The 19,813-nt window shown below is 52.9% G+C and overlaps 2 protein-coding genes across 5 annotated transcripts; one reads left to right on the forward strand and one right to left on the reverse strand.

Moving 5' to 3' along the window:
* The first annotated feature begins 4,696 nt into the window (after nt 1-4,696).
* CA9 (carbonic anhydrase 9) lies at nt 4,697-10,246 on the forward strand. The gene is made up of 11 exons (XM_069474414.1): nt 4,697-5,060; nt 6,065-6,094; nt 6,342-6,512; nt 6,685-6,827; nt 6,918-7,010; nt 8,032-8,098; nt 8,853-9,010; nt 9,215-9,359; nt 9,482-9,508; nt 9,903-9,984; nt 10,126-10,246. The coding sequence occupies exons 1-11, from the start codon at nt 4,697-4,699 to the stop codon at nt 10,184-10,186; spliced, it is 1,341 nt and encodes a 446-aa protein (XP_069330515.1). The 3' UTR covers nt 10,187-10,246.
* A 993-nt stretch (nt 10,247-11,239) lies between these two features.
* TPM2 (tropomyosin 2) lies at nt 11,240-19,596 on the reverse strand. Of its 4 annotated transcripts, none has more exons than XM_069476561.1 (9): nt 18,512-19,591; nt 17,949-18,074; nt 14,864-14,997; nt 14,649-14,766; nt 14,484-14,554; nt 14,269-14,344; nt 13,708-13,770; nt 13,473-13,542; nt 11,240-11,407 (listed from the first exon to the last, which is right to left on the reverse strand). In XM_069476561.1, exons 1-9 carry the CDS (start codon nt 18,623-18,625, stop codon nt 11,325-11,327), a joined length of 855 nt encoding a protein of 284 aa, XP_069332662.1. In that variant the 5' UTR covers nt 18,626-19,591; the 3' UTR covers nt 11,240-11,324. The 4 variants fall into 4 exon arrangements, with proteins under 4 accessions (XP_069332662.1, XP_069332664.1, XP_069332665.1 ...); XM_069476563.1 differs by lacking the exon at nt 14,269-14,344 and adding an exon at nt 13,941-14,016 and having other exon boundaries at nt 11,256-11,407; nt 18,512-19,593; XM_069476564.1 differs by lacking the exons at nt 11,240-11,407; nt 14,269-14,344 and adding exons at nt 11,737-12,480; nt 13,941-14,016 and having other exon boundaries at nt 18,512-19,596.
* Between the last annotated feature and the right edge of the window lie 217 nt (nt 19,597-19,813).

Genomic DNA, 19,813 nt, shown 5'->3' on the forward strand with positions numbered 1-19,813 from the left:
AGTGCCATTTTGTTAGGATGTATTAGAAATCTTGAAATGTGCTTACATTTTTGCCCTAGCAATTCCACGTCTAGGAATGCATCCTAAAGAAATAGATATGTGAACAAAAACATGTGTATCAGGATGTCTGGTGCAATGTTGTTTGTAACAACAGAAAACTAGAAACCACCTAAATTTCCAGTGGTAGAGAATTGGTTAGGAAAAGTATGGTACAGTCATTTGAAGGAATAATACGAAAGCATTAAGAACGATGTTATAGAAAAGCTATCAATATGGGAAAACGCACATAGGAAGTATGTTGCTGAGAGAAAAAAAGGAGGCTATAAAGCTGTTTGTACAATAATATACACTTGATATAAAATATATATAAAAGGTTGGAAGACTAAACAAAAGTTAATTGTGGTTTTTATCTCTGGGTGAGGGGATGGAAGATAATTCATTCAACAAATATGTGTTAAATAATCTGTGCCAGGCACTGGGTCACTGAGGTTAAAGCAATGATTGGGACAAACAGGGTGATTTCTTAAGTTCTCTCATACTTTTCCTATTTCCCAAGTTTTCTTCATTGAGCATGCATACTTTGTAATTAGACAAAAAAAGTTATTAAAAAATGATATGCTATCCAAAGCAATCTACAGATTCAATGCAATTCCTATCAAAATACCAATGACATTCTTCACAGAAATAGAAAAAAATCCTAAAATTTGTATGGAACCACAAAAGACCCTGAATAGCTAAAGGAATCCTTAGCAAAAAGAACAAAGTGGGGGGCATCACACATCACACTACCAGACTTCAAAATATACTACAAGGCTGTAGTAAGCGAAACAGCATGGTATTGGCATAAAAATAGACACATAGACTAATAGGACAGAATAGAGAGCCCATAAATTAATCCACGTATATACGGCCTACAAATAACTGGAGAGGGATAAGGGCGGATGGCAGGAAGAGTCTCCAACACAGACTCATCCCTCCTCATCCTGTGCATCCCCTTCAGTTTTACTGTGCTGCTGAGAGTGGCCTAAATGAAGACATGTCCCATAAAGACATGTCCATATCCATGTTCTGACCCCCAGGACCTGTAAATGTGATGTTATTTGGAAAAAGATGGTTGCACATATAATTATGTTAAGGATCTTGAGATGAGATCATCCTGGATTATCTCAGTATGCCCAAAATCCAATGACAAGTATCTCTATAAGAGGCACCCAGTGGAGATATAGGGACAAGAGGTCATGTGAGGTTGGAGGCAGACATTGGGGTTATGCAGACACAAGCCAAGGAATGGCTGGAGCCACCAGAAGATAGCAGAGACAAGGAAGGATTCTTCCCCAGAGTGTTCAGAGGGCAGATCCTCTGCCAAAGCCTTGACTTCAGACTTCTGGCCTCCAGGATGGTGAGAAAGTAAATTTCTGGTGTTTTAAGCCACGCAGTTTTGGTAATTTATTTGACACCCCTAGGAAACTAATACAGATAGTGAAATGGGCCAGAGCTACAGATCAGCCTCAAGGCCCCAAAGGGCTTTGGTCAGTCTTTGCTCCCAATCCCCAAAGACTACCCCACCAGTGAATAGCTCCCCCCTCTGCAACTTTGGGATAAGCAGAGACATGTTTTAGTAACATGGCCCCTGAGTGTTTGAAGACACAGACCCTAATGACCAAAGACTTGGTCTCTATAACAACTGCAGAGAGGTCCTGCACCAGGTGGCGGATGCCCCAGTCCGTCGGTCCTGAGTACACTGTGGGTCCTGAGTGCACTCTGTCTCAACCCCGGGAGACTCAGGAAACAAGAACTCCGGGAGCTCAAACCTGTTTGAGGGGTTGGCAGACTCCCAGCTGTGAAGGCATGATCCAGGGTCAGAGTCCACATTCTCCACCCAGATGAGAAACATGGTCACACAGAGACCTAAAGAGAGAACCAGAGCCACAGGGAATCGCATTTGGAAAATCAGTGAGCTGTAATAGAGAGCCACACCTACAGGCAGATCCGTGCTCTGAAATACTGAAAGAAAGCCCCAGGGACGTGGGGACAGAGAGAGTGCTGCAGACACATGTACAAAGAATTGCTGATGGATATAAAATAGAAAAAGAAAAAGAAAAAGACAACTATTCAGAACATTTGGAAAGAGAAAAAATGAACTAAAGCTCAGATTGGTAGTAGAGAAACACGTCCAGCCATAGAGCCTCCAAACTCTAGTTAGCATGGCGCTCTGTCTCTGCCCCCATGACCTCTTCCACCTCAATTAGATTGGTCATTACCACCTCCTGTCTTGTACAGGTCCATTCATTTCAGATATCACCATGTACTTTCCATGTGTCAGGGTCCAAGGAGGGTGCTAATGACATAGATAACCAAGACAACCATCCAGAGTGCACACTGGATCACAAGTTGGCTCTTAATTTGGCTCCAGAAATGGCAACCTAGAATCTTAGGCTGACTTACTCCTAAGATAACTGCTTGGAGGTCAGCTGTTAATCAGCAGTACAAGTTGTGGTGTACAATATGGTGTTACTCTGATAAAACAGATAATTTGGGCTTCCATAAAAATGTGATCTTATGCTTCTGGGATAGTTGTGGTTTGACATGCACAGGTCATTGACAAAGAGCTCCTCGAGGGCAAGGAAGACATCTTAGTCAATTTGTATTTCTCAAGCACCTGGCAAGGTCATCTGCAGAGAGAAAATGCTTAATAATGGCTGTTGAATAAAAGACTGACTCAGTCAAATACTGAACCCTGCCCTTATGGAGCTCAAGGCTATTAAAGCAGATAAAATGTCATAAATCACCCTCATGTGAGTTAGATGGTGGACAGGGTTATTATTGAGGGCAGGCAAAGAACTGTGGTGGCTCAAAGGCCCCAGAGATCTTTTCTGGACTGGTAGTGGAAGGTTGGTTAAGGAAGGATTCCTGGAGGAGGTGGCCTTTGAGCTGAGTCTTGAAGAATAGAAGGGATTTAGACAGGGGAGACAGTAAAACTATTTAACACAGTAGTGGGTGCACAAGCACAGACCCATCAGAGTTGAAACTGGCTGAGGCACTCAAGTGGGGTCCTGGGGCCCCTGCTGTGCCAGGCATTACTCCCTTAGATAAGGGATCATGAGGTCTGGAGGGCTCCTAGGGAGGGGGTGGGATGGCAAGGGCACCCTGGAGCTAGGGGCTGTGGCTATACGCCAACAGGATTACAAATATTTCAAAATGTTTGATTAACCTACACATGCTGGTGCGTGCCCGCTGAATATCAGCCCTTGATATGGACCTGAAATGGCCTTATTCTCTGTGGTTCATTGAAGCCGTAGGGGCTTTGCTAGCATGTGAGCTACAGAGCAGTAGGAGCTGTTCTCTGTTCATCGTTGCATCCGTATGTAGGGCCTAGAACAGTACCTGGAGGATTAGAGGAAGCTCAATAAATGTTCATTGAATAGGCAGACTGGGAACCCCAAGCCCATTCTTGGGGTCCTCACACTCTTCTACCCTGTCTCCTTGCACCCAGCCTCCCCCTGCAACCCATGTTCCACCCAGGCCCTCAACATGCCCTAATGTGAGAATTGAATTCTGTTACTCTCCTGCTCAAAATATTTCATGCCTCCCCTTTGCCCAGAATACCATTCTCCCTGCTGGTTTTACCAATTGGTACTACTTCTTCTTCAAGGCCATGATCAAATTTTGCCTACTTCTGTATTGCCTTCTGAGACAGAATTAATCTCTCTCCTCTCAATATTATTTCATGATAATGTCTGCCCTCACTCACTAAACTGTGAGCCCCTCAGGGCAGGGACTGTGTCTTATTCACTTTCCTACTCCTAGTCCATAGCCCAATGCCTGACATATGGTAGGTACTAAATAAATATTTGTGGAATGCAAGAGTAAATGGCATTCCATGGAGAAAGAACTGGATTAACAAAGGTGGTAAAAGGTTTGGCGACAAAATAGTTTAATTTGGCTGGAGCATGAGGGAGACTCATAGGAGATAAGATGGAAAGGTCTTTTGGATAAGGTTTAGAAGGGACTTGGAAGTCAGAAGGACAAGATGGGCATATTCTGGTAGGCAGTGGGCAGTGGGGAGCCAATGAAGGTTTTTGAACAGGGAGTATTATGATGAAAAATACATTTAGGTTAAATCCAGCAGAGTCCCTCTCAGACATATACTCAGTTTTTCATTCAAGCTCAAATTTGCCTCCCAGCTACCCAGCTACCTAACTCACCCTCAGGCTTCCCTAGTAGCTTGTCCTACCCCTCTATCTGCTCCCTGGCTGGGCCAGGCATGTATACATGGGCTGCTTTCCCTCTCAGCTAGAGGATGCAGGGGCCCAGCCCCTCTGCCTCTCCCCTTCCCTGCCTGGGGCTGGGAAGCAGGCCAGGGTTAGCTGAGGCTGGCTGGCAAGCAAGCAGGCAGTGCCAGGGAGAACCTGTACAGTGCCAGGTGGTGCCTTGGGTTCCAAGCTGAGCCCATGACCCCGATAACCTTCTGCCTGCGCACACACCTTGCCCTCACTCCACCCCTATCCGGGCTTTGGTATGGGGGGGTGGCACAGAGCCAGACAGACCCGCGGGACTTTGGCTCCATCTCTACAAAAGGGCACTCTGTGAGTCAGCCTGCTCCCCTCCAGACTTGCTCCTCCCCCACCCAGCTCCTGTTTCCAATGCACGTACAGCCCGTCCACACCGTGTGCTGGGATACCCCGCAGTCAGCCACATGGCTTCCGTGTGCCCCAGCCCCTGGCTCCCTCTGCTGATTCCCGTCCCTGCTTCAGGCCTTACTGTACAATTGATGCTGTCACTGCTGCTCCTGGTGCCTGTGCATCCCCAGAGCATGGTCCAGATGCAAGGGGATTCCCCCATGGGAGGAGGTTCATCTGGGGAAGATGACCCACTGGGCCAGGAGGATTTGTCCAGTGAAGAGGATCCCCTCGGAGAGGAGGATCCACTTGGAGAGGAGGATCCACCTGAAGTTAAGCTTGAACCAGAAGACGACTCCCCGAAGTTAGAGGATCTACCTACTGTTGAGGCTCCTGGAAATACTCAAGTCCCCCAGAATAATGCCCACAAAGACAAAAAAGGTAAGTGGCCATCTGCCTCCAAATCTAGGCTCCAGGAGGTTCATGCTTCCCTTCCCCATCCCCTCGTCCAGGCAGTGATCATTCAGGGAAGTAGAGGCGGCTGTACTCTGACAGCCCTTGCCAGGCAGGGAAGGGGAGAGACAGAGGAGCTGGGCCCCCGCATCCTCTAGCTGAGAGAGAAAGCAGCCCACATATACATGCCTGGCCCAGCCAGGGAGCAGACAGAGGATTAGGACAAGCTGCTAGGGAAGCCTGAGGGTGAGTTAGGTAGCTGGGTAGCTGGGAGGCAAATTTGAGCTTGAATGCAAAACTGAGTATGTGTATTAATCTGAAAGCTAGAAGGGGATGGATGGGGAGAGAAAATAAAAGGGGTACAGATGGAGAGAAGTGAGCTGGAAGAGATGGGAGAGAAGAAAAGGGGAGGCTGGAGAGGAGAAAGAGAAAAAATAGGTGGAGAGGGGTCGAAAGAGTGTGAGGCGAAGAGAAGAGGAAAGACTGGGGGGTAGAGTGGGTACCAGAGGATGAGCTAGAAGACCTTGCAGAGATCTTCTCATCTTCAGTCTGCAATGAAGAAATTGAGACCTAGGAAGAAGGAAACAGCAAGTAGAGGTTCTGGCATCTCGACTCCCAAGCCAGGAACTTTGGGAAAGAAGTTGGGGACCAGACAGGGCAGAGGGATGAGTGGGGAGGAGAGAGGAGTAAGGTAGAAAGGAAAGATGGTCTCCTGATTTGGGCCTGGGGCTGAGGCGCCCACTCACTTTACAGACCCTAAGACAGCGGTTGCAAACTGGTAGGATTGCTGTGTGGCCTACCCAGCTGTGATGTTACGTTTGGTTGTAGTCTATTGTGCTTTACACCTGGCCCGCTTCAGGCGTGTTACCTTCTATGCCCTGTAAGGCATCTGAGTTTGCGAACCTCTGTCGATTAGAGGGTCCCACCCATTCCGGCTTCAGGGAAAGGACTGGGCTCTAAGATCGGCCTGTTCATCCTTCTCACTTATGCAGGGGATGACCACAGTCATTGGCGCTATGGAGGTGAGACACCCACGCTCTGCACAGACCCAGTCTGGGAACGCAGCTCTGCTGATCTGCCCCACAACCATGCCCGAACACGGGTCCTGGGCGTACGGGCCACAGCCCGCTGCCTGTCCCCGCCCACGTCCCTGATTTCTAGTTCCCGCTCCGAAGTCTCCTGGCTCCACCCCTTCACTTTTTCTACCCGGGTCCCCTAAAAGTTCCCGACCTAGTCATCAGGGTTCCTCACCACATTATCCCACCCCAGGCGACCCTCCGTGGCCCCAGGTGTCCCCAGCCTGCGCGGGCCGCTTTCAGTCCCCGGTAGATATCCGCCCGGAGCTCGCCGCAGTTTGCCCGGCTCTGCGACCCCTGGAACTCCTGGGCTTCGAGCTCCCGCCACTCCCAGAACTGCGCCTGCGCAACAATGGCCACACCGGTGAGGGGGACTCCCGGCCGAGTCTGGGGGCGCCGAGCCTCGGGACGCGACGAGAGTACCTGGGATTCGGCGCGGCCTCCGGAGCGGGACGGTCGGTCAGGGCGGAGCTTGGGGATTCGGTTGGTCCTCTGGGGCGCGGCGGGGCCCGGCTAACCTGCCTCTCCCCACGCAGTGCAGCTGACTCTGCCTCCCGGGCTAGAGATGGCCCTGGGTCCCGGGCGGGAGTACCGGGCCCTGCAGCTGCATCTGCACTGGGGGGCTGCGGGTCGCCCGGGCTCAGAGCACACCGTTGACGGCCACCGTTTCCCGGCCGAGGTGAGCACCGATCTGTCCGAGTAAAGGCACAGGGGCGGGACGGGGCGGGGCCGGAGATCTGGCCCACTCCTACCCTCGTGTCCTTTGCAGATCCATGTGGTTCACATCAGCACCGCATTTGCCAAAGTTGACGACGCCTTGGGGCGCCCGGGAGGCCTGGCTGTGTTGGCCGCTTTTCTGCAGGTACCAGACCCTGGACACCTCACTACTCCCTGCCTCCCATCACTCCGGGACCCAGCGTATCTTGCCCCCAGAAATCCCATCCCAGCATGCTCACCCTGGCCCCTGGCTATCAGCCTCATTCACTCATTGGTTCGTCCATTCAACACTGTGACTGTGAACAGGCACTGGACCACCACAAGGATTCAAAGGCCGTGGGTCCTTCCCTCTAAGGAGCCCACAGCCAGTGGGGGGAGGCTGACATAACAGATATATACAAAGGACACGGAGTAAAAATAGTGGTCACAGGGGAGGCGAAACTCCCTCACTAGTGGGGAAGAAAAGGAAGTGTTCCAGGCAGAGGGAACAGTATGTGCAAAGACTCAGAATATGGCTTATTTAGGGAATGGCAGATGTAATAGCCTGGACATCCAGGAGAGTAACTTCTGTAATATTCCAATGACCCATCATTTCCCCTTTGTGAAATGCAGTATTTAGTGACCTCTTTGGCCCTTTAATAGTCCAAGCTACGTACTCAATGATTAGAGGAGGCCAGTAAAGTGAAGGGGTGCTGAGATCCCTTCCAGGCTCACTCGCTGTTGCTTAATGCCAACCGCACAGCACAAAGTTGAGAGAGGTGCCCCAGAAATAGCATGTCAGGACCTCGCCCCAACAGTCAAACGCATGCATTATTAAGGTGAATGCAGAAGTAACACGAATACAAAGGTGTGTCATGGTTTTCTGTGGGGAACCATGGAGCGTGTGGAAGTAACGATGAGTGAAACTGCATAAGGTTAGTTGGGCCCAGGTCACTGAGAGCCTAGTATCCTAGTAAAGTGGCCCCTCTCCCTCCTCCTACTCCAGCTGGGCATTGAAAGCCAGTCCAGCAAACTTGTTTGCAAAGCAAGTAAATCGACTTTGAGTAATAATACATAAGATTTTATGTTTCCCCAGCATTCTCAGAGCTGAGGAATGGGGAGGACTATGGGAGCCCCGCTCCACATTTGAGACTCCCTAGTATTCGTCTTCCGCTGTCATCCCCCAGGAGGGCCCGGAAGAAAACAGTGCCTATGAGCAGTTGCTGTCACATTTGGATGAAATCCCTGAGGAAGGTCAGTGTGTTGGTCTGGCCACTACCCTTGATGCCCCAGTCCATAAAGAACTGCCCTGGGGGGCCTCAGGTCTGAGGCTGGAGGTGGGCTCCCTCCCATGCAGGCGGGGGCTGAGTGTGCACTGGGCCTCATCATGACAATGACTGTGACGCTGACGGAGGCAATCGGGCAGGAAAACTGCCCACAACAGGCTTGATGGTTAAAAACCAAAAAGTAATAAATAAATAAGGATTAAAAATGGTGTTTGGAACTTTCAGGGTCAAGTCTAGAGATACTTCTCTTTCATAAGCATCAAATATTTTGACTTTGTAAATACTTTTATTGGAAATTTTCTTTCCCTTCTCAGTCACTCTGGGTCATTTTAAACCTCACTACCTTTGGGTTTTTGTTAAACTAGAGCGAACTCTGCCTTTGGAGTTCTTGTGTCTGTTTTTTAATAGGTATAAATATTCATACTTATTTGTAAGTTACACAGCTCATTTTCCTTTTTTAATTCACTCTGGGCTTAAATCTGCGGTCCAGCCTGTGGTGGCAGTGTGCGGGAAGGGTGAAGACGCAGAGGGAGGACCTCAGCAGCTCTTGCTCCGTGAGGCCTCTCCAGCCCCAGAGCCCTATACTTTCTTTTGAGTCATGTCTGACGGGAAGGGTCGCACTCAGGGAAGAAGTGTCTCGGGGAGACACTAACTTGCTCCTTGGAGGTGAAGCTTCAAGGGGCACGATGTAGATGAGACCCCAACACAGGTCCTCTCCACAGGCGCAGAGACTTGGGTCCCAGGACTGGACGTATCTGCACTGCTACCCTCCGACCTCAGCCGCTACTTCCGATATGAGGGGTCTCTGACCACACCGCCCTGTGCCCAGGGGGTCATCTGGACTGTGTTCAACCAGACAGTGAGGCTGAGTGCCAAGCAGGTGGGGCTGGGCGTGGTGTTGACATAGGGGGTGAGGGGCAAAGAAATCTAGGATGAGGTAAGAAGGTGGAGAATGAAGACATCAAGGGGCTGGGTGGCGGGTGTGGGAGATGGAGGGTGGCATCCTGAGGTGTTGGCTGTGAGGAGGCCTGGGACCCTTGTTTCCTTTCACGCCGTGAGCCCCCCCCACACACACCCTCCCTAGCTCCACACCCTCTCTGGCTCCCTGTGGGGACCCAGTGACTCTCGGCTACAGCTGAACTTCCGAGTGACACAGCCTTTGAATGGGCGAGTCATTGAGGCCTCCTTTCCTGCTGGAATGGACAGCAGTCCTCAGACCACTGAGCCAGGTACATCTTTGTCTGGTGTCCCCTCAGGCACAGGTCTCTCACCTTCCCACGTGTCTTCATTTGTGCCAATGTCTGTCACTGGTGGTCATAGTGCGGCTCTAATGTCTTCTTTTTCTCTGTAGTCCGCCTGAATTCCTGCTTTGCCGCTGGTGAGTCTGTGCCCCTCTTCTTGCTGTTACCGGGAAACACCCCTCCCAGGGGCCAGTGAGGACCACCTTTGCCCCCTGTCATTTGCCACAGAACAGACCCCTAACCCCAGTCCAATTCTAAGTCAGAACTTGGGGTGGGGGATTCCACCATGGTCAGAATGAAGCTCCAGAAATCTGCTAGCATCCTCCTCCCCAAACAATCCTTTTACTTAGCTTTTAGGAAAGAAAAATGGTGCTTATCTTACCCCTTCCTGTGTATCCACCCCTATCCCTCAGCTGGCCTCTTCTGGCAACCAAGGCATTGGAGCTGCCTGAGAACTTGGGACAGGGGTTGGGGGTGTGCACTGAAGCAGGCTTTGAGGAGCCCTACAGACCTCTCCTCTCCACCTCCCAGGTGACATCCTGGCCCTGGTTTTTGGCCTCCTCTTTGCTGTCACCAGCATCGCCCTCCTTGTGCAGATTCGAAGGCAGCACAGGTATTACACTGACTCCCCCTCACTCCCCGCACAACTCCCAGCCCCTGAGGGCCCAGAACACCAAGTTTCATTCATAGTGCACTCAAGTGAGCTCATCCCGGGCCAATTTTCTGATTCGCCTTCCCCGTTGCGTACACACAGAAGTGGGGCCAAAGCGGTTGTTAGCTACCACCCTGCAGAGGTCGCCGAGACTGGCACCTAGAGGCCTGGAACCTGGAGGATGTGCAGAGAAGCCGGCTAGAGGAATCTGAGGGAAGCTGGAAACTCTGTCCTGTCCTGCCCGTTATACCACTTCCTTTTTAACCTCCACAGACTTTTTTTAAAATAAATATTTCTAATAAAATATGTGGAAATCACCTTTGTTCCTCAGGAGGATTGTATATTAATTTGCTATTGCTGCCATAACAAATTACCACAAACTCAGTGGTAATGGAAATTTATTCTCTTCTAGTTCTGGAGGTTCTTAAGTCCAAAATGAATCTTAGGGGCTAACGTGAAGATGCCAGTAGGACTGGTTCCTTCTGGATGCTCTGAGAGTAGAATGTTTCCTTGCCTTTTTAAGATTCTAGAAGCCAACTGCATTCCTTGGCTCCTGGCTCCTTCCACACATCACTCCAGCCTTTTGTTCTGATTGTCACATCCCCTACTAACGCCTTTGAACTTCTTGCCTCCTTTTTATGAAAACCTTTGTGATCACACTGAGCCTACCCAGATCACCCAGGATGATCTCCCCATCTCAAAATCTTAGCTTAACCACAAAGTCCCTTTCCCATGTAAGGTAACATTTCTCAGGATTAGAATGTGGGCATTTTTGGAGGAGGGGCATTATTCTGCTACCACAGATGTTATCGGGAAGGGGAAAGAAATGGCTGATACTGCTGGAATGGCCTTGCATGTACGTGTGTGTTTGTGGTAGGGCAGACTAGAGCCTCTAGGCTTAAAATCACAGAGGCTTTTGGGTTTTCGCCCTGCTCAAGGAAAACCTGTGTCACATCTTGTATTTTTGCCTTCAAAATATATGGTCCGGCCAACTGGAGTAGGGCAGTGCTGTGGACAGCAGCTCCTTTGCCCCGCAGGGAGTAAGGGCCAGATGCCCCCGCAGCCCTGTCCGCTTCTCTGTTTCACACAGCCTGTCCACAATCCCTCCTCAACGAGCCCTGTGCTCCCACCCCATGGCTGCCACTGAAAAGGACATCCCATCACGGAGCAAAGATCCAGGCCCTCTCATTCAGAGGTCTTCCAACTCCATCAAAGAAAGGCTTAAAGGGCCCTGTGATGCCGGTACCATCAGGTTTATTGGGTTGGGGTGGCAACTGGACCCTGGTGGGGCAGGGCGGCCCTCACAGGTTGTTGAGTTCCAGCAGGGTCTGGTCCAGGGTCTGGTGAATCTCCACGTTCTCCTCCTTGGCACTGGCCAAGGTCTCTGTGAGGGGAAGCAGCAGGTGAGGAGGGGGAGGGGAGACATGGGGGGAGACATGGGGTGGCACGGACAGGGGAGGGTGGCACAGACATGGAGTGGTTTAGGATACACAGGAGGACACAGCATTCAGGGACCCCCGGGCCTCATGGGCAAACGGATGCACTGAGCGGGACGAGGGGACAGGACAGACACGGATCCCTCACTTAAGACCTCGGGGTCATGGAGGTGGGACGGGGAGGCCTGAGTCATCGACTAATTTACCCTCTTTCTTGAGAAGGTTTAAGAAAGTTGGAAACAGAAGGAAAGACAAAGACTGAGCCAGGAAAGGGAGGGCCAGACAGACAGACAGACAGACTTGATGCAGAAAACAGACCTGCAGCTGCAGTGAAAGCCCCATGTTGCTGATATCCAACGTTTTTCCGGACTTCATTCCAGACCTTTCACAACCTTCTTGCCCCTCCCGGCACCTCACCGCCCATTTCCCTTCCAGCCCTTCTGCCTGGTCCTGGAAGCCCAGCCAAGTGCTCTGGGGTCAGTGGCGGGCACCGGGTGTGTGGAAGGGGGTCACACAGGCCCACATGCAGCAGTGAGAGTCAGAGGGCGACAGACTGGGAGTGCCATGCGGAGGGGTTTTGGTGTGGGTGGGCTCGGTGTAGAGGGGTGTCACAAGATGCGGGTGTCGGTAAGAGCCGGGATCTCAGGAGTGAACCAGCGCTCTATGGCGGTGATGGAAGTGCTCTCTGGAGGGCAGGAAAACAGTGTGGAGACCAAGTTCAGAGTTTATTAGGCAGCAAAGAGGGGTGGAGGGTGTGATAGACAGAAGGATGAAGCCAGTGCCAGAGTGGGCGGAGAGTATGATGGGGGCTCTCCTTGGGCTGCTCCCAGCCTGGCTGTGCAATGTTGGCAATTTTTGCTCCTCCTGCCTCCCATTCCCCACAGAAAGAATGAAAGGACAGGAGAGAAGGGGCTGGGACAGCCACACTGGTGTGCAGCTCAGAGGGAGGTGATGTCATTGAGTGCGTTGTCCAGCTCCTCACTGATGGCCTTGTACTTCATCTTCTGGGCATAGACTTCATCTGGGGAGTCCGGGGAATGGGGCGCAGGTGGGAGTGTGGGGAGAGGGAATGGAGGAAAAGAGGAAAGGAAGGAAGGAGAGAGGGTAAAGGGAAGGGGAGAAAAGGATCAGAGAGAGGTGGACAGACAGAGTGAGAGAGACAGGCCAGAGAACAGGCTGGACAGCCATCAGGGTTCCCTCCCCTCTCTTTTTTGTCCTTCTTTGTACCCCAAATTGGTTCTCCTCCCAGGAGCTCCTGCCTCCCCAGGGACCTGTGGGCACAGTGCTCTGGATAAGCAGGAATGCTTGCTTAAGCGGGAGAGCAAGGGTGCTGAAGCCAGAAAGGGCTAACATCCTAAAGCTGGAGATAAAATTGATGCTTGCCTGAGAAGGCTGGGAGCAAGAGAAGTGGGAAAGTTAAAGGGTTATCATAGAACAGACAGGCGTAGAAAGGCACCTTTAGTCACAACACTGTCAATGATAGAGCCACAGGCTAGCAAATATCTGGATGTTTGCTTTCACCAAATCTAGCTTAAAATAGTACTTTCCATTAATGTCATCATGCAAACCTACGTGTTTCATCAAATAGCTATTTAATAAAGTCTCTATTGTGTTGCACTTGGAGATGGGATTGTCTGAATCAGTGCCACTCAGAGTGCGGTCTGGGGACCAGCAGCGTTACCAGAGAGCTGGTTAGAAATGCAAATTCTCCAGCCCACATTCAGCAGTCACTTCGTAGTAGGACTCAGGAATCTGTCTTTCTAAAACTCTCCAGGTGATTCTCGTGCATGCTGAAGTTTGAGTAGCACTGGAGTTGATGTGAGTGGCCAGCTACAATTACTAGAATTTGAATTGTAGGCCTAGCCCCCTGGAGTTTGTGGAGTCCTAGGTGGTCCAACTCTAGTTTATTGGTGGCAAATAGAATGGGGTGAGAAGATAAGGGGCAGACTGATAGTCACAGGGGGTGTGGACCTACTTAAAAACGTCTGAGGGTGTAAGGGGTATCCCTTTTACCTTCTAGGTCATCAATGGTTTTCTCCAGCTTTGCCACGGACCTTTCAGCAAACTCTGCTCGGGTCTCAGCCTAGGAGTAAAGGCAGGGTGGGAGAAATGAGAAAAATCAGCCCTTCCTTGAGGACACTGGTCAACCTTCTCCCCATCCCTATTTTCACCTTCGCTGCCACAGGCAGTCTCTGGCAGGGATCAGGGGGGCCTGAAGGAAGACTGGGCACTAGAAGAGAACTCTTACCTCCTTCAGCTTCTCCTCCAGCAGTTTGATCTCCTCTTCATATTTATCCTCTTTGGTGGAATACTTTTAGGGACAGACACGTGCCATCAGTACATCGCCTCCATGAATATTTCATTTCTCCACTAACCCTACAGGTTCCTCATGATCTTGCCTCTGTTGAGCACCCAGCCCCTCCCTGCCTGGGCCCATCGCCCCCTCCCCGCTATCCTCACTGCCCTTCTACCCCCTTCTACCTTGTCCGCTTGGGCCTCCAGAGATTTCAAGTTGTTGGTAACAATTTTCAGCTCCTCCTCTAGGTCCCCACATTTACTGCAGGGGTGTGTGGCAGGGCAGGGTGTGAGGGCACAGTGAGGCCAGACAGTGGAGATGGCACAGTGGGGGAGGGGTGGAGGAGAGAAGAGAAGAGCAAGGTTGTGAGAGTGACAGCAGGCAGAGTTTGGAAGCCCCAGGCCCTTCCTGACCCCCAGCAAGTGAGAGAGAGCAGCCTGAGATGCTGAGTGGGAGGAGAAGGTGAGCTGAGGGAAGGCACCATTGCCCAGAAAGGTCCGGAGAGGTCACTACCTCCTCCTCTGAGGCCATCAGGGACTTGAGGGCCTGGTCCATGGTTCGAAGTTCCTCCTCCAGCTGCCTTGCTCGGCTGGGGGCAGCAGGCAGGGGTCAGAGGACAGGACCTGTCCTTATGTCCCCAAGCCTGGGACACTGCCTCCCCATTCTACAGAGGGCCCCATGGCACTGGCTCAGGCCGAGTGTCACTTGTTACCCCAGGGTATCTTTACCTCTCGGCCACCTCAGCTCTCTCTTCTGAGCGCTCCAGCTCTCCTTCCAGGATCACCAGCTTCCTGGCCACCTGGGAAGTGGGACAGAGAAAGAGTGGATCGGTGGTCAATGACTGGGGGTGTCTGGGGCTTGGCAGTGAGAAGGAAGTAGGGCAGGGCTGTCACCTCCTCGTATTTGCGATCTGAATCCTCAGCGATGTGCTTGGCCTCTTTCAGTTGCATCTCCTGCAGCTCCATCTTTTCCTCGTCCTTCATGGCCCTGTTCTCAATGACCTTCATTCCTCTGAGAGGCAGGGAGAGGAGCGATTGTGGGGTCAGGACCAGAAGAGACAAGATCCCTTCCCCCTCCCCGGCCCTCCCCCTCAGGGACCCCTGCCCACCTCTCGCTCTCATCAGCTGCCTTCTCAGCCTCCTCCAGCTTCTGCAGGGCGGTGGCCAGGCGCTCCTGCGCCCGGTCCAGCTCCTCCTCTACCAGCTGAATGCGGCGGTTCAGGGAGGCCACTTCTGCCTCAGCCTGTGGGTCAGAGGGCAGAGGGAAAACAGGCTTTTTTCTGCCTTGAATGAGAATCAGAGAGGCTCCAGAGGATGGCAAGACTCTTCTCAGGAAAGAACCTAGGCTTCCTGGCTACTAGACTTTCAACCTATTTTTTCCCCAACCAAGCATTTTCTGCCCAGACTCTGTGCTCCAGCCAAAAACATGCATTCCTTGACAAGCCCCACTCCCCTGCTACAGGGCCTCTTCTGGCACTGTGCATGGTTATCTGCATGCAGGTCCTCTGTCCCCTGTGAGAACACTCTATGTGCTGGCACCCGGTGGGAGGCAGCTCTGATTCCTTCATAGCACAGCCTGGCCCAAGTAAGGGGATGGGGAAGATTCAAGCCAACCAGGTTTCACTGCTGCTAAGAATAGCCAGTCACAGAATCAAGTCAGTGATGTCACTGGTTGCCAGGCAGACTCCCAGCAAGCGGCCCAAGAGGCAAGCCAGGCCTACAGGGGACATCCCTGGCTGTGGCAAGGGGCTCCCTGCCAAGGCCAGGAGACAGCTGAGACAGTGCAGGGGTAGTGTGAGGGATGGATACTCAGCCCCTGGTCTTGAAATATGGAGGCAAAACCATGGAGGTTTTGGAAAAGGGCCAAAAAACCTGATGATACACTGAGAAAACTGGAGGGCAGAGCAAGGTGGGCCCCAATAAAGGAAAATGAGAGAAGCAAGCAGTCAGTCTGGTGTGAAGAGCATTGGCTCTGAGTCAGACTGTTGTCTGTGAGCCATGGCCCAGCCACTGGACACTTGTGTGACCTTGGGCAACTTATTTAGCCTCTCAAAGCCTCAGTTTCCTCCTTAATAAGTTGGAGTTAACAATAACAGTTCCTTCTTTTTAGGGCTGTTCTGAGATAATGAGGTGCTTCTAATACTCAAATAATCAACAGGACCATCTGGGAGGCTCATAAAACCAAACAGATTCTTTTGCTCCATGCTAGATCCACTGAATTGAGATCTCCAGGGTGGGTGCAAGGGAATCGTCTCTCTCTTTTTTTAAAAAAGCCCCCAAGTGATTCTGATGAAAAGACAAGTTTTGGAAATAGTAAAATAATATGTAGAAAGCCCCAAGCACAATGCCTGCACAGGGTCCGCACTCCATAAATGTTAGAGTATCCCTGTCTCTCCCTCAAAAACAAAGACAGAGAGACGCCGAGATTTCAGACTGGAAAGGAGGAAGCACCAGTGTAGGGGAAGGAGTGCGTGGAGGGGGAGGAGCTGGTTGGCAGCACTGGGGCAGAGGGCCTGGAAAGCAGGTCTGGGGTGGCACTGTAGGGCAGGAGAAACACAGCACCATATATAGAAAGTAGACTTAGCTTGTCCTCCAGGTGTCGAAGGCACCTGGAGCTTGGCCACCTAGAGTGACAAGAGCCCATCATGGGCACAGGGCCGGATGACTCAGTGTGGAAGGATTCTGGGGACAGCATTGGGGGTTGGGAAGGATAACTCTGGGGGACGTTGGAGGACTACTCTAGAGAAAGATGAGACTCTGTAAAAGAAAACCTCTCTTCATGGTGGTAGGGGGACAAACGACTTTGGAAAGTTTGGGAAGTCCTGGGGTCCTCGTCATGGGACTGATACTGCCATTTCCTGCGCCTCAAGCTCTTCCCAGTTATGGATGCCATTCTCTAACCACAGGACAGACACTACTGTCCCCACTGGACAAATTGGAAGCAAGAGAGAAAGGAGAAACTGAGGCACTGTGTAAATTAAGTTGCTGGGTTCAAGGTCACACAGTAAGTTTGGGCAGTCTTTCCTATCTGCTTCTGGCACTGCTGCTCTGCCTCCCCAGCTCTGGCCCTGTCTGCCCTGCTCCTCTCCAGCCCCCACCCAGCTCCTTGGGTTTCCAGCCCTGCCTCCAGCTGCACTGGGCCTTGGTTATTTATAGAGTGTCAGATGCCCAGGGCTGTCTTTGCTAGCAGCTGCAGGTCAGTTCCCTCCCAAGTGCCAGGGCCAGTGGAGAACCAAAACTGGGGACTGGAGGTCAGAGAAGCCCAACCCTGGGGGCTGGGGAACAGGGAGAATGGTCAACACAAACAGTAATGTCATCTCTGATGCTCAGATCATGCTTTATGCTAATCCCCCCATACACCCCAACCATAGGTTCATCCTAAAAAATAATCAAGTGTGGAAGGCAGATAGGGAAATGGAGGCAGAGAATGGTGAAACTAGGATGTCCAAAGCTATATGGCCATTCTCCTACCTTAAGGTGGGCGTTGGGAATGGTAGGAAGTAGAGAAGTCTAGTTGGGGTTGTAGGGTGGGCAGAGAAATCTCAGGGTAGGCAGGACCTGCCAAGGTAGCTGCTTTGGCATTTGTGGCCCTGTCCCTCTGCCCTGTGGCCTGGCGTGGTCTCGAGGCTGACAGCTTAATGAGGGTAAATGAGGAGCCGTTAGAACCTGAGCTTGGGCCCCAGTGCACAGAAGGGCTACTGGAGCCAGAGGTCAAGGCCAGGGAATTTCTAATGGCCCCTTAGGGGTGTAACTCAAGTTGGGCCCCATCTTTGGATCCTTCTCCCTCCTCCTGCTCAATAGTACCTCACACCCACATCTCCCCACCCCCGCTCTAGTTGCAGTCTCCTCTCTAGTTTCAGCTTCAGGATTAACTGAGGTAGATGGTAAATTCTTGTACCAAACACCCCCACAATGACTCACTGCTTGATCACTGTACATTTTCAAAGCTGGACCCAAACAGAATTACAAGGCTAAATCCTCTGGGGGAAGTGGTAGGTGGTTTTGATTTACCCACTGTCTTGGATTATTTGTGTAAGCTTGCCCTAGCCCTGGGGACTGAGAGGAAGCCATTTCTGTCCCGGTGCTGGGGATATCTAGGTCCCCTTCTCCCCTCATCTTCATGCCTGGGTGGGCCCTCCCAGGTGCACTAACTCCCCCTATTGTCCCCCCACTGTCCCCCAAGTCCCCACTCACATCAGTCGCTTTCTTCTCGGCTTGCTCCAGTTTCTCCTGGGCATCTTTCACGGATTCAGAATACTTTTCCACCTCATCCTCCGTCCCCTTCAGCTTCTTCTGGAGGCCCTGCTGTTCCTCTTCCAGCTAGGAGAGCAGGACTCTATCAGCCAGGCCTGGGTTGGGGCCCAGGCCAGGAGAGAAGGCAGGAGTGTGTGCAGGGGGCTAGGAAGAGTTATTTGGAGGCTGCTGGAGAGGAAGGGGGTAACAGAGGAGGGACAGTCCAGTCAAGGGGTTTGGGGGACCTGATGGAGGTACAGAGAAAGCTTCAAGCTGCAAGGAGCAGGACCCATCATTGCTCTGCAAGGGCAGGAGTGGAAACCAAGAGACTGGGGCTTCCCAGGCTATGGTGGGTGAGATGAAGTGTGGCTCTGGCCAGGGACCTGAGAGTGCTAAGAAGGCCCAGCCCTCACCCTGGGTGGGAGAGCACCTTGGAGAGCAGGCCCAAGGCTGGGAGACCCAGGGCACTAGCCCACCCGACCCTTGGTGGGGGAGGGGAGGCCACACTGCGCTTGGGCCCCCACCTGCTTGCAGCGGTCTTCAGCTTGCTTCTTGTCTGCTTCGGCCTGCTCAGCACGGTCGATGGCATTCTCCTTGTCCAACTTTAGCATCTGCATCTTCTTCTTGATGGCGTCCATGGCTGCGGTGGGGCGTGGGCCGGCTGGCGGACAGTGAGAACCAGGCGGACTGGGCGCACGGGTGGCGGGTGAGAAGGACCGAGCCGGACTGGGATGGCCCAGCCGCGCGGGCGCCTAAAAGGCTGGGAGGGACCGGGCGGAGCCGGCGACCAGGACCCTCCCCCACCTCGGCCCAAACCTTGTAGGGGCAGAAGCACTGCCCGGCCGGGGGGCGCGGCCGCCCCCTGTGCCCACCCCCTCGGGCCCGCCCCCCTTGGGGGTCCCACCCCCATCCCTCTAGCCCGCACCCCAGCCAGCCGTCGGAGGAAAAAGCGGACCATCGGCTGGAAAAACCCAATCGCTACAGAGGGGAGGGGACCCTCGGGCCGGGGGCTCCGCGCTGCTTCTGACTGACAGCCGGGCCCAGTGGCAGCTGCCGCTGGGGCCCCTGGGGCTATTTCAGGGCGTGAGCTCAGGGCAGCTGCCCTGGCGCTGGGACTGGCGTGCCCCCCCTCAGCCGGAGCAGCCGCTGCCCTTAATTTAGAAGTTTCCTGTAAATCCCCCCGGATTAAATGTCTCTTGGGAGGCGGAGTTCCTTCGCGGTTCGAGTGCCTCAGTTTACCCCGAGTCCTAGACTCTAGGTTTGTGTTACTGACGTGGTGGTGGCGGCGGTGGAGTCTCACCGGAGGCTTGGGGAAATTGAGGCAGGAGGAGAACCCAGAGCCCCGGTCGCAGTGCGGAGCGCAGTCCGGGTTGCTGCCCCGGAGCGCGGGCCTAACCTCTCTTCCCCTCCCAGCCCCTGCCCCTGCCCCAGGAGCCAGGTCCCTCCTCTGCCAGCCCGGGCGGCTCGGGACCGGCTCGGGACCGGCTCCTCGCCCCGCCTGTCCCGCCCCCCACGTGCCCCGCATACTTTCCACGCGGCTACGGCCCGGCTCGTCACCGCGCGCTCCCCGCCCCCACTCCCACCCGGGACAAGTCCCCTTCCGCCACCTTCCCCCCGCCTCTTCAGCCCGCCCCACACCGCCGCCCCCGAGCTTTCGCCTCCCCCTCCTTCCCCCGCGCGCCCTCCCTTCTCCTCCCCTTCTCCCAGCGGACTCTCCTCTCTTCCCCAGTGGGCCAACTTTACGCCAAATTTTCTTTTCTGCCCTTTTTTGGGATGTTTCCCCGGGGGAGGCGGGGCCGGGCTGGGGCGGGGAAGGCAGGGGGCGA

This window comes from Eulemur rufifrons, chromosome 7 (assembly GCF_041146395.1).
Source record: "Eulemur rufifrons isolate Redbay chromosome 7, OSU_ERuf_1, whole genome shotgun sequence".
Classification (NCBI taxonomy): Eukaryota; Metazoa; Chordata; class Mammalia; order Primates; family Lemuridae; genus Eulemur; species Eulemur rufifrons.